The 14,195-nt window shown below is 45.9% G+C and overlaps 1 protein-coding gene across 1 annotated transcript; it reads right to left on the bottom strand.

The window, feature by feature from the left end:
* Positions 1 to 2: 2 nt before the first annotated feature.
* Positions 3 to 14,176, bottom strand: DCST1 (DC-STAMP domain containing 1). The gene is made up of 16 exons (XM_031966691.1): positions 13,867 to 14,176; positions 13,492 to 13,617; positions 12,863 to 12,937; positions 11,562 to 11,690; positions 10,804 to 10,943; positions 9,424 to 9,634; positions 9,046 to 9,189; positions 8,549 to 8,670; positions 7,689 to 7,846; positions 6,173 to 6,272; positions 5,919 to 6,014; positions 5,547 to 5,673; positions 5,021 to 5,137; positions 3,710 to 3,852; positions 3,362 to 3,475; positions 3 to 679 (listed from the first exon to the last, which is right to left on the bottom strand). The coding sequence occupies exons 1-16, from the start codon at positions 13,934 to 13,936 to the stop codon at positions 428 to 430; spliced, it is 2,124 nt and encodes a 707-aa protein (XP_031822551.1). The 5' UTR covers positions 13,937 to 14,176; the 3' UTR covers positions 3 to 427.
* Positions 14,177 to 14,195: the final 19 nt, after the last annotated feature.

Raw genomic sequence — 14,195 nt, 5'->3', positions numbered from 1 at the left:
ACCTCCTACGCCAGGTTGCAGGCCCCGGCTTCCCGGCCCATCCCCACAGTGGGCGATCCCGGGGGCGTGACCCAGAGTGGCTCCCGGTCGGACCGGCTCGGGAGACAACCGCTCCTTTCGCCCGGCCCAGGTGTCCCTAATCCCGTGGGACTGGGCTTCCCACCGCGTCCCCCCCTCGCCACGGTGGCTCCCCAACCCGGCCCAGCCCGCTCCAGCGCGGGCGGGGCTAGCCAGAGAGCCCCAAGGGATCGGGACCGGTTAGGCGGCGCCTTGGGGAGCCCTTCCCCTGTCCTCGATTTGACCAGACCCGCTTTGCAATTAGGCAGTTTTACTGAGAGGGGTTTGGGAGAGAAGGCGGGGCAGGGCCGGGCACGTGGGGAATGAGGACGCGCACGAAGGCGCGCGTCTCTTCCTGCCCAATTCCCCCTCAGTCCGCATAGGTGGCGTCGTCTGAACTGTTGCTGTAAGCCGAGGAGGAGAGCTCGTCGCGCGGAGTGCACGCCGGGCACTTCTCCCCCATGTCTGTCCAGCACGAGGCACAGTAGACAGCCCCGCAGTCCGGGGTCGGACAGACGTAGGACTCGGACGTCTCGGAGGCCCGGCACACCACGCAGCGCCTGCGCAGGAGGTGCCGCAAGAGAGGGCAGCGGCGGTAACACAAGTCCACCAGACGGTGGCGCTGTCAAGGAGATAAAGAGCGGCTGCTCATTGCCCTCGGATGGCTGACTCTCACAGGAAAGGGACAGAGCCCCCTTGTGAAGTGGCGGATAGGAATCACTGAGATCTGGGTTTGAATTCTACTTCCCACACTTTCCAGCCGTGAACACGCGCTAATGTTTTCCAGTCTCTCAGCCTTTTTCCTCCCCTGGGGACAATGACACTTGCAAATCTAGTGCTAATCTCCACTCCTCACCTTACACACTTCATTAGTGGTCAAATGAAAATCCAGCCTCAAAGACTTTCTGTATGACCCTGAGCAAGTTACCTTACCTTAGGCAGCCTCAGTTTCCTCATCTGTAGCACGGGAATATTAATAGCACCTAACTCTCAGGGTTGTTGCGAGGGCAAAATGGGAAGGTATTTGTGAATCACTTTGTCAAACTGAAGTTTTATCTATCCAGCTCTCTCCAAAGGAATCAAGGATCTCTTTAATTGCTAAATAGAACACATGCTATGTTCACTTCTTTTTTCTGATTTTCTTTTCTCTCTTGGTTTTTCTCTTTTATTCTGATTTTTCAGTGTATTAAAATGTGTTTTAATATGTATTTAAAAAACAAATAAAATAAAATCCTCCTCATCCTTGACCTCTTTGTGGTATCTGACGCTTTGTCCTGTATATGTCATTTATATGTAGTTATTTTCATATTGTTTCCCCTATTCGATTGTGAGTTCCTTTAGGGATTTTTTTTGGCCTTTCTTTGTATGCCCACACAGTGGGCACAGTGTTCGGCACCTGGTGTGTGCTTAATACATGCTTATCTTCCTTCTCTAAGTTTTTGTGACACTTCTGTCCAGGTTCTCCTATCTCTATCTCTCTGACTGCCCTTCTCTGTCTCCATGTCATATTCAGCTAACTATGAGTGTCCTCAAGGTTTGGAGGCAATGCCTTTGTCATTCTAACTTTAGCTTGACTCATGTCTTCTACACATAGTCAAATCTTGTCATTTCTGGTTTTGTGTCATCTCTAATGTGTGCACATGCACACACGCAAGCACACAAATAATATACACCTGTGTGCACAGGTGTATGCATGCATGCTTATTCCCTTCTTAGCACTCAAGAAGTCACTATTCCAGTTCAGGCCATCTATTCCTTTCGGGTAGACAGTGGCAAGAGCATTCTAATTAGCTCCTTGCTTCCGATCTCTCCCCACTCTAATCCATCCTCTGCTTAGCTGCCAAAATGAATTTCCTAAAATGTAGGCCTGACCGAATTTCAGTTCCTCTTTTCTCCCTAGTTCTCCAGGAATCACATACAAAGTCTTATGTTTGGCGTACTCCGCATCCTGTCTTCAAGCCTTTGAACTGTGTCCCCCAGGCCTAAAATGCTCTACTTTTATGGCTTAGTTTTTCTGGCTTCCTTAGGGATGAAGTTCAAATCTCAACTTCTCTGAGATTTTATTGTTTCAATCATGTCCAGCTTTTTGTGGTTCCCTCCCCTGGAGTTTTCTTGGCAAAGATACTGGGGGGGTTGTCATTTCCTTCTCTCGCCCATTTTACAGATGAAAAACAGGCAAACAGGGTTAGGTGACTTGCCCAGGATCACACAGCTCATAAATGTCTGAGGCCAGATTTGAATTCTGGAAGCTGAGCTTTCCTGACTTCAGCCCGCATCCTGTGCACTATGGTGCCACCTAGCTGCCCTAAAATAATCTCCCACCTACTCTGCTTCTATCAACTATGGGCCTAATTATTTCCTTATGTTTTCCATGTTAGAATGTGAACTCCTCTAGGGCAGGGCTGTTTCCTCAGCACTAGCACAGCACTTAGACTTATGGACTGAGTTTAATTGGGGCTTAATAAGAGCCAATAAGTCCTGAGTAAAAGTCTCTTGAATCACATCAACTTTCATATGGAGATTAAAAGTGGCTAAAAAGTTACCATAGGGGGCCTCCAACTTTTTAAATAGGGGGCCAGTTCACCGTCCTTCAGACTGTTGGAGGCCGGACTATAGTAAAAACAAAAACTTTGTTTTGTGGGCCTTTAAATAAAGAAACGTCATAGCCCTGGGTGAGGGGATAATAGTCCTCAGCTGCTGCATCTGGCTCCTTTGATTCTCACAACACTCTTTTGAGATGGGTGTTCTCATTTTACAGATGAGGAAACTGGGAAGTGAGAGAGATTCAAGTGATCTGTGCAGGGTAAGAACAGAGCTATTGTGTCTAAAGCAGGAGTTGAACTCAGGTTTTGCTGACTCCAGTTCAGTATCTTTTCTGCCAAGCTACCATATGTCCTGTGCCTTCTCATTCCCTTTCATTAAACTGCATACTCCTAGAAGAAGGGACAGTAGGGAGTGTGGGAAGAAAGAGGAAGTTGGACTGTCAGGCTTCTTTTGTATCTCTAATTTTCAGTGCTAATGTACCAGAACAAATATTCCATGGGGAATCAGAAGACCTGGATTCAAATTTGGGTTCTGATACTTGCTTCCTTTTATGAACATGGATAAATGACTTCCTCTTTCCTCTCCTGTAAAATATGAGACTGGAGCAGGTGATTTCTAAGGGTCCCTCCTAGTTCTAAATCCTGTGGTATATTTGCTGATGCTTGCTGAAACATGGGAAGTAAGAATCCTCCCTTATACAATCCTGGTCCTTGCAGCCCCACCCAGGGAGGAGGGAAGAAAATGGAAGTTGTGGACTCACAGGCCTCCCCTGCCTTTGAGCCCTCTGCATGATGATGGTCCTCCGAAGTTTGGTGAAGACCAGCCTTTTCTTCAGGAGCTCATTATAGAAAAATAGGATTCGCTTCTTCTCTCTCTGTGAATGAGAGATGAAAGTAGCTTGGGTCTCCCCCACAACTCACAGTTTCAGGAAGCCAAGATCATCCTTAGCCTCTGTCCTAGAGTGCTGGAGAGGTACTGCTTCCCACCATCTTGGGGTATGCTCAAAACTGGAGAGATACATTTTGAGGCCTTCAAGGAAAGGGGTTCAAGTCTGTGACAAGCTAGGGAAGTGAGGGTCTAAGGCTTAAGAACTGGGGGCCCTGGTCACCTTGGGGAAGTAGAAGGCTGCAATGACCCTTCGGAGTCGATAACTGTAGGCCTGTGTCAGGCAGAGTAGCACCAGCAGGCCAGCAGGCAAAAAGACCTTCATATAGTCTTGGGAGTTCATGCCTATGGGCTTGGGTAAGCAAGCTGTAGGAGCAGGAGTCCAGGATATAAAAGTTTACCTAGAAGAATTAGTCCTTCCAAAAGCCCTGCCAAAAGGATAGCTTTTGAAACAGTATTTACATCCTTTCCCAGAAGAAAAACAGAATTGTAGGCCTAGATCTAGAAGGTACCTTAGGGGCCATAGAGTTCAGGCCCCTCACTTTTTTAGAGGAGAAAACAGCCCCACAGAGAAGGCTTTCCCTAGAATACAGATAGGATTCCAACCAGCTCTGTAGTCTTATTCCTACTTCACCCAATTTGAGAAAGGAGAGAGGGATCTTGATCCCGTACTTACTAGAACCAAGATCCTGGAGCTGGTCATGTTGATATCCTATTTTCTTTCCTGTAAACTACTCGGTTGTTGCTCTTTAAACTCAGTAAAGGAAGTGTGGAAATTTAGTGAATCACATTGACTCCAATCTTGTGACTCAAATTTGGAACTAACTATAAGCTCCCTTTCTATTCAATTATGAGTCTAGTCCAATTTCTATCTTGTGAGAAAAACCTTATTCAATTATGGGAACTGTGAAAAAACTGTGCATTGTTTGAACCTAGCCCTGCGTGACTAGAAAGCTGGACCACCTCTACCAGTTGCTAAGAGATGCTTAGGTAAGGATCTAGATTATGCTGATCAGAAACTCAGTTAGATCTGAAGATTGAGGCAAAGAGGTTTCTCATAATTATATATCTCAAGCAACCCAGGTGTCTTATCTGAAAAATGGCCTGTACTGATCAATTAGTTCTGTTTCCCTTTGATTGAATACAGATACTTGGGGGTTGTGGTACACTTCTATTTTCTAGTTTCAGGAAATTGCATCTGTTTGCTCTTTTCCCTAACTCAGAAAGCCCATAATTTTTCCTTCAATTAGAAATCAGATTACCTAATTCTGTAGCCTGGTTAACCATTTTTTAAAAAATTAATTGGTCTTTTTGATTTATTATTTTTAATGCAATAAAATTTTCTCTCCCTGTATTCATGGTCTAGTGCCAAAGTTGAGGGACTTGGTCCTGATTTGTTATGCAACTGGTATGCAATGGTAGTAAATCGATAGGCTCAGAAGCTCCAGCCTTTGTTTCCTCAGTTATTTCAGATTCCAGCCCTCACAATACTTTCCAGCCTAACTTTGGCCTAAGCGCTCCTCTACCCACTCACCTGTGTTGCTCGACTCTATCAGAATGTCAGAGGATGTGTTTAAGGCCCCAATCGTTTTTCTTAGGAGCTTGGCCAACATGGTATCTCCCCCTACCTTCACTTCCAGATGGTGACTACCTGGGAGTAGGATTAGGGTAAAGGGAGAAAAGAATCAATGTTTGAGAGTACCTGTGAGGAGGGCAAAGTTATCTGTGCTTCTAGGAGCTGTGCTGCTTAACACTGTGGGGTGGAGAGAAGTGGGGATAGGGCAAGAGAAGGTTGCTGGGTTTCCTAGAGTAGGAATATTTTGGTCAAAAGAGTGAGGAGTGGGGCAGCTAGGTGGTCCAGCCCTGAAGTCAGGAGGACTTGAGTTCAAATCTGGCCTCAGACACTTAACACTTCCTGGCTGTGTGACCCTGGGAAAATCACTTAACTCCAATTGCCTCATGGAAAAAAAAAAAGAAAAAAGAGTGAGGAGCCAGTAAAGACACCCTAGGGTTATCAGGCTCAAGTTTCCAAGGAGTGGGAGAGGGGGAAGAGGGCTTACTGCTGAAGGTGTATTGTAGGAAGGAGTGATTGCGGATGGTGTCAAAGATGGTATAGAAGGCCCAGTCCAACAGACACAGAATCAGCAACAGCATCAGCACTGGCAGGGATTCCAGCAACTCCCGAAACTACAAGATTACATGGCTGTGAAGACCGCCAAAGGGCTTGCCAGGTCTGGAGGAGCACCAAGATCAGAACCCAGGACTTTGACTCTCTCAGCCTTGAAGACCAGTGATTGAAGGCCCGAACCTTCAGTTGCTCCTCTATCCCTCCTATCCCTCTGGGGGCCTATGGCACCCACCAGCTACAGACAAGATTCCCCCCTTCTCTGCCTAGGCCTGGAGGTGCCTGGATCTGGCAGTGCCCTCCTCACCACATTTTTCATCTCAGTTGTCTGAATAGTCGGCTTGCAGGGGAAAATGACGGTGGCCCTCTCAGCTTTTCGGAGAGGCAAGAGACTCCTTCTGCCCTACAGAGCAACACCAAGGGGCATCAGGGGATGTTTTAGCCCTCTAAATCCATCCCCACCCACATAGAAACCATCCCAGAGCACACAGAAAGATTTCTGGAGGTTTCTAGGGTCCCTGGATCGTGTTTAAGCCTGACCATTGGGCAGTATCTGCTCACCAGCTTCTTTCTTCTACGATCAATCTGGTGGAAGTAGGTACTGATGTAGATGTTGTCAAAACGGATGTCTTGGCAATAATTGTCCGTGTAAGAGAAGGCCCTGCAGTTCAGAGAATAACTCATCTCCTCCCTTGCTTCCTTTTTCCAGCTGTTTCCTAACTTTTTCCAAAGTGAAGCCCTTTTCACCCTTCTCTCTCGTTCTCCTTGGGGGATCTCATTTTCTCTCATTTTTTCAGTTATCTCTTTAAGGTAATTGAATTCCAAAGCTATGCTCTCACTCTGATCTTTCTCTAGATTGCTCGCCTTCCTAGATTCTAGCTAAACATATCCATAGAACTATTCCACCTGCACCACCAACTTTTTCTTTCTAAATTTTTATAGTATTTTATTTTTCCAAATACATGCAAAGATATTTTTTCATCTTTGCAAAACCATGTGTTTCAAATTTTTCTCTAAAGGAGCCATTCCTATGGTTAGGGAGCTAACCCTAAGAACTAACATCCCAAACACCCCCACACAGCACCCACAATACTTAAGGGTGAAGAGTAGTGTCCAAGAGGGGAACAGTGAGAGTTGAAGGTCAGAGATTTCAAAGGTCTTTGAAAGGAGTGAGGTGGGTGGAGGGAGAAGCCCAAAGCAATCTCCCAGGAACAGCTTGCTTCCAGGTGGGTGTGGTGCCTTGGTGAAGAGCCCAGGACTTTGGTCCAAATGGAGGGAAAATTGCTGACCAGTCATCATTCAAGAGGAAATGAAAGCAGGATTTGGACATTACAGATGAAACAGAATCAAGACAAAAGATGATTCCAAGGATTATTTTTTTTTTTTTTAAGTAAATGGAAATGTGGCCAGCATCCAAAATAAGGAATAAAGGTGGCTTTCGGTGCCATCAAGTAGAGGCAGTTTGCCATAGTAGGAAAATGACTGGAATTCAGACTTAGAATACCAGGAGTTGACTTCTGAGTTTCCTACTTAGATTCATGACCTTGAACAAGCCAAGGAGCCTTTATAAGCCTCAATAAAATGAGGAGATTGGTCAGTAGATGATTTCAATTTCCCTTTGAGCTCTAAAGATCAATGATTAAATGATTCCATGACTGCTAGAATAGAATTCAGAAGATCTGAGTTCTCCCTTCCTGATCTGTTGCTCAGGAGCTGTGTGACCCATAGGAAATTATGGATTCCCCTCTCTAGGTTTCTGATCTCTGTTGTGGTAAAATGAGAGAATGAGATTTAATGGTCCCTGAGATCTCTCTCAGCCGCAAGATCTCATGGTTCTGTGACCCTCTGCGGGGTGGTGGGAGACCTTGAGACAGTCCATTGGCTTTGGATTGTCTAATGCAGGTCTCCCAACACGCACAATCCTGCACGTACCTCCCCAATTCCCTCCCTGAGGTCACAGGACCTCTGCACCCAGGAGGTTGTGGGTGTGACGGGACCAGGAGGAGAGAGAAGATTGTGCACAAGTGAGGAGTTCTGGTGCATGGGATGATTATACTATGGATGATGATTGGCTCACGCCTGGAAAACCAACAGGAACGTGCAGGAAAGCAGGATCCGAAGCAGCCCCAAGGCTCCATCCAGCTTGGACACTTGATACTCAACATAGTCCCGCACTTCCTCCCTCAGCTGAGCCTTGCTCACATTGATGCCCAACAGGGCTGTTTGCTTCTCTTTCTAGGATAGAAAGGGAGGATTGAAGAGACTGAGGAGTAAAAGACAAATTGGTCCAGCCTGAGATGACCCCTAGTCCCTCCATTCCTTTGAATGTTATTCCTTGAGATAGCTGGGCATAGTGATGGGTCTGGACTCAGGAAGGCCTGAGACACTTGCCAGCTGTGTAACTCTGGCGATTCACTAAACCTCTCTCAGTTTCCTTATCTGTAAATGGGGATGATAGCAGCATTCACCTCCTAGGGTTCTTGTGAGGATTAAATTAAATATTTATAAAGTGTGTTGTAAACCTTAAAGCACTAGATAAATGCTTTTGTCTGATTCTTCATGACTCTATTTGGGGTTTTCTTGACAGCTTTCCTTCTTCGGGTCATTTTACAGATGAGGAAACAGACAAACAGGGTTAAGTGATTTGCCCACGGTCATACAACTAATAAGTGTCTAGGTCTGGATTTGAACTCAGGAACATGAGCCTTCCTGACTCCCAGCCAGGTACTTTATCCACTAGGCTGCCACTCAGCTGCCTCATAGATAAAGGCCAGTTATTATAATTATTATTATCATTCCTACTCTTACCTATCTTGTCTATCTGTTCCCGTGTCTCATTCCCACCAGGTCACATCACTCACTCTACCTCCCTTTTCCTCCTCCATTACCCCTCACGCTCCTCACCAGGCTGATCTCTTTTCACTCTTCAACAACTACCTTGATATTTATCTGGGCAGAGAACTCCCCTTTCATCCCTTGCATGGACTGGTTGAGTGAATCATAGGTCTGGCCAAAGTTGCCTTCCACCGGAATTCGCTTCTGGCACCAGGGGCTCATTACTGATGAGGAGAAGAAGCAATGCATGGGAAAAATAAGTCAGGGGAGCTACCTTCCACACTGGGCTCTGCTGTTGCACGTCTCCCCTCATTCTCTGCCCTCAGCTCGCTCGCCCTCCTTTCTAGCCTTCAGACAAATATCAGGGTCTGGATGACCAGTTAGGGAGGATTATATAATTGGCAATCATGCTTTAGGGAGGAGGTTGGAATGGATGAGATCCTGCCCCCCATCCCTTTTTACCCTCAACATCACTACCACCATCATCACCCCCCCCACACATATACAGACTTCCCAGGGGTCCCACAAACCCATTCCTGGCTGTTACCCTTCTGGCCCCATGCCCTGGTGACCCCCTCCTTTGCACTGATTGTCCTAACCCTTAGCAATACTGCACAAGAACTTGAACATCATGGGGAGGCACAGGAGGTGGTTAAAGAGTGGGACTTTGATGGTTTGCATGCACTGGCTATGCTTATGATCGAACCATTGATGGCATCTTCGAATGGCTGCCTCCACAATATCTGGAGGAAAGGGTTGAAAGGGGTGGAGGAGGGAAGGCGTATTTCAGAGATTGTCTGGGTCTCTAATACAAACCCAGGCCCCCATCCCCACCCTCATCTCCTCCCTCGAATCTACAGCTTCCCCCAGGATGGACAATGCCCCCAGACCCTCAGCCACCATCCAAAGCTCAGCCCATTATCTCCTTCCATTAGGATTGGAGACCAGCACCGGCCCATTCTGGCCTCCCCACTCACAATGACAACGGAGCTTGGTCTTGATTTCATAGAGCTTCTGAGTGGAGAAGAGGTTCATTGCTTTAGATACTCTTTGGACCTCAGTGTCCTCGTTGTTTGGTTCCCCGGATGCCTCTGAGTCGTAGCCCTCAGTACTCTTTATTTGGGCATCCAGTTCTTTAAAGGAGTTTGAGATATTTTGTGACTCCAATTTCAGCTCTTCCTTTTTACTCTGGGAGTGGGGAAAACAGAGGTGAGACTGAGGAAGGGAATATTCAGAATTTTAAGTTCTCCACTCCTGCTCCCCTTGCCTCCAAACACCTTCCTCTCCTAACCTTTACACAGAGAACCTTCACCTCCTTCCCCAGACTCCTAGGGGCCTGACTCAGCTACTTGTCCCTCTAGTCCTCAACCCTCTAAGAGTTCTCAAGCTCTTCTGACCTCCCTTCTGACCTCCAGTCTTCCCATCTTAGGCCTGAAGCTCCCAGAAAGTTCCAGTCCCAAGTTCCACTGATGGGATTCCATCATTCCTTTCCCCTAATTCCACCATCACCCACGCCCCTCCCCCCCAAAACAAAACAAAACAAACAAACAAAAAAACCTCTCTTGTTTTTTCTATCTCCAGTCTCCAGCTGCAGAGTTCCCAGTCCTTCTAACCTCCCCTGACCCTTCCTACTTTGGGAGATACCTTCAGCCTCCCAATTCCTCAACAGTCAATTAGGTCAATTCAACAAGCATTTACATATTAAATAATTATCATGTGCCATCTGTAGTACCAAGTATTAGGGACAGAAAACCAAACAGCCCTTACCTTCAAGGGTTTTATTTCCTTATATCTTTTCTATACTATTCTCCCAACTCCTTCCAATTCTGAAATCCCTCTATTTCTAAAGCCCTAACTTCCTATTTGCTCAGGTTTCCAGATTCCCAGGATCTCAACTCTGTCATTGTTGAGGGTTGTTTTTTTTTTTTTTTTTCCAATTGTGTCTAACTGACACAACTTGCCTCTCTCTGTGTGTGTATGTGTATATATATATATATATTTGCAGATCTATGGGAGTGGTTTTCCATTTCCTTCTCCAGCTCGTTTTACAGATGAGATAACTGAGGCAAACAGGATTAAGTGACAATTTGTCTGGGATAACACATCTGGTAGGGTAATCCAGAGTGAAAGTGGATTTGAGCTCCAGTCTTCTTGATATCAGACCCAGCCCTCTATCCATTGCACCACATCACTGTCCAACTCTATAATGCTTCAGTTCCATAGGCCCATCTTAAGTCTTCCAGATCCCCCATCTCCTAAACTTTATAACCCCTTAGGCTTACAAATGCTCTCTCTCCCAGGATTCCCAGCCCTCCTACATCCCACCCTTCCCAGCTCTGTGCCTCTGGTCCCCTGACCAGAAGGTCCTTGAACACAGTCCTCAGAGGAGAAGTGGAGACTCTCCAGGCCATTCGAGTATGGTTGATCTGCAGTTCTACCGTACAGCCCAGAGATAACACCACTTCATTCAAGTTGTGCCGCAGATTGGCCACAGGCCCTGAAAGAGGAAAGGGGCAGAAGGAGAGGGGCTAGAATTCTTACTTCAGCTAGCTACAACCTTGACCCCTGCCTCAGCACCCAGATTACTTGACTCTGGGGGTACAATATACTTTGCCTTTCTTCAAATCTCGTCAGAAATGTGACCCTGGCCAAATCTCTCATGCTCTCATTTTCCTCCCTTGTGAAGTGAGCGGTTTGGATTCAAAGACCCATAATATGCCTTACAGCTCTAATATCTAAGATTCTATGATCCTGATGACTTCTTTACACAGTTAGGAGATACAGTAGAGAGCATCCATGACTTGGAATCTGGATGCCCAAATCCTGTCTCAGAAGCATGCTAGCTAAGTTACTCTGGGTAAGTCAATAATTTCTGGCTGTCTGGTTACCTCAGTTTCTTCATCCGTAAGATGGGAGTAATAACAGCAGATTGTTGTAAGGATAAAATGAAATAATATTTCTGAAATGTTTTGTAAAATTTTATTTTTTTCTTTGTAAATTTTAGAAAATTAAGGGATGCTAACGCTATTATCATTCCATCTTTCTCCCATTGAATGCCCTCCCAGTTACTGTCCACTGCCTGAGCGCACATCCCATCAGAATTTCTGGCACTCACCTTCATAGATAGCAGCCAGTACATAGCCAAGCATCAGTAGCCTTCCCTCTTTGCCCAGCATTTTGGGGACCAGCAGAATGCTGGTGCAACGTATATAGGAGGAAGTGCCCCAGCCCAGGGCTCCCAGGCCTGCCCAGAGAGTAGAGAAGAGAATAGAGTCAGGGAGGGTGACAAATATCTGTTGGACCATCTACAAGACACCTCCTGAGCTTTGCCAACCTGCTCCTGGTTTTGTTCCTTGGCTATTTCAACCTGCTAAGAGCTCTCCCTGATCTGACCTAGCACTGAAATAGGGGAGGAGTTTTCTATACCTTCTTTAATGTAGAGCACACTTCTAGGCACAAAGGAGCATAATCAACAGATCCACAGACTCATGGATATGGACATTCTCTCTGACATATGGATCACTTCCATCCTGGGTAAAGCCATATGCTCTGATTAATTCCTCCACATAGAATCCACCCCAAATGCTGGAAGGCTGCTTCTTCTGGCTACACATTTCTCTCATGAAATTCTACTCCATTAGGACCTCCAATTTATGTTTTCTATCCCAGGCAGGAGAAGCTAGACCTCATACACTCATTTCTGTAGTCTGTCTTCCCCAAGGCATACCTCTTCCTCCTCTCTTCCCTGCTTGATTCCTTGTTCACAAAACTGTTCTCCATTCTCATTGCCTAAGAACCTTTCCCTCATTATTTCTTTCTCCCACCCCAGAGGTGTCATGGGGTGGATTTCAGACAAAACCACCTGATTTCAAATCCTACTTCAGAAACTTACTAGCTGTATGATCTTGGGCAATTTACTTAACCCTGTTTGCTCTGTTTCCTCATCTATTAAATGAACTGGAGAGGGAAACAGCAAACCACTCCAGTATTTTTCCCAAGAAAATCCCAAATGAAGAGGCAGACACAACTGAACAAGAGCCTAGCAAAATCGTTTTGAGGATCAGATAAGCTAACATGTGTAAAGTGAAAGCACTTAAATGTTAACCTTAAATGCTGTCCCTACTACTACTACCACCACCATCATTGCTATCACTTATCCAGCTCAATCAATTGTCCGCCCATGAGTCTGCCCTTCTTCCAGCGTTCCACTGTGTTTTAGGCAGAGGTGTTCTGTCACTCTTATCACATTGGGAGTTCCCCTATGGCCTTCTGTCTTTGGACATCTGGATGCCCTGGATCACACACTAGAGGAGGTTTTGACTCAGGAAGGATACTCATGGCTAAGTGCAGATTTGCTGCTTTGGGCACTGCTGTCATGACATGGGCCCTTCCAGACCCTGTCTTTTTTGCACTCACCGACTATGCCGTATGTCAACATTATCTTCTGCTCTTCATAGAGGTTTATGGGGGTCAGCAAAATATGGGTGAGACCTGAGAATCAGAGGGTCAACATTCAAAGGAAACCAGCCCTGTCTGCTGTTTACTTAATCCTTCTCCTCTGCTTATAAATAACCCCTAGTGGGATGAGGAAGAGGTTTAGGGATGTTTTAAGAAGGAAATTGAGAACTTGGAGAATGTTTAGAAGACATCCAAGATGAAGAGCCTTTAGTTCATGACATAAAAGGATAGGTAGAAACAACTGGACAGAAGGCATCTGGAGAACGGAAGACCCAGAGACTCTAGCTGTCTCTAAATATTTGAAAGGCTGCTGTGTAAAGGGCCGAGGGCATAAATAGAAATAAAGGGTAGCAGTTGCAAAGTATTCAATTTAAGCTTGATGTCAGGAAAGAACTTCCTAACAATCAGTGAAAAGTAGAATTGATTGAAGTGGTAAGTTTCCCTCTTGTTCGAGGCCTTGAAGTGGATGATCATTTATCAGATATATTATAGTAGGAAGGCCTTTTGTTATGTGCTGGACTAGAGGGAAACTTAGGTCACTTCCAGCTCCCAGATTCTTGGATTCTGTAGTTCTGTGACCTACTTACCCACAGCTAGGAGCCCTCCAGTGCCAGCTCCCAGTAGGAATGAAGTGACAGGAAACTCTCCTGGCTTTCTCCATACAAACCGGGCACAGGGAACAGGCAGCATCCAACTCAGGAATCGAGTCACAGCTATGAAGGAATGTTTTGCTAAAATGCCCCCTCATTTTTCTCACGGACATGTCAGCTAAAGTACACAACCAGTAACTTTTCTTTGGTTGGATGTGTCCAATAAAACAGCTAGAGATGCTGTAGGTAAAAGTGTAAGCACCCAGACACAGGGGCTGAGAGAACACCAAGGAAAAGGGGCAGGGGTTGAGGGGACATTAGTAGACAGTATCAGGAGAGGAAGAAGGGGAGAGTGTCATTGAGGTGACTTACTGGTATTGGGTGGTTTCTTTTTCTGTTTTTTCAGGCCAGTTTCCTTGGCTTGACTCAGTTTACCTCCCATGATGATACTTACTCTAAATGCTTTGAAAATCTCTTCTCATCCCTAACTGCCTCTTCTGTGACCTCATTTTGAGTTCTGTTGGGGAAAAGGGAAAATCATCCTACCTCTTTGACTTTCCTTTCCTTTTATAGTTAAGTATGTGTGCGTCCCCTTTTTCTCCTTGATTCCCAATAGGGTCCAGTGAGAAAGAATTAAGGAATATAACTCTCTCTCTCCCTAGCCCCTGACCTTGGAAACTAGGTAAAGTGGCAAAGGGAAT

The sequence above is a fragment of the Sarcophilus harrisii genome, chromosome 4, assembly GCF_902635505.1.
Source record: "Sarcophilus harrisii chromosome 4, mSarHar1.11, whole genome shotgun sequence".
Lineage (NCBI taxonomy): Eukaryota > Metazoa > Chordata > Mammalia > Dasyuromorphia > Dasyuridae > Sarcophilus > Sarcophilus harrisii.
Note: the sequence above shows the minus strand (reverse complement) of the source record. Positions and strands in the feature narration are given on the sequence as shown.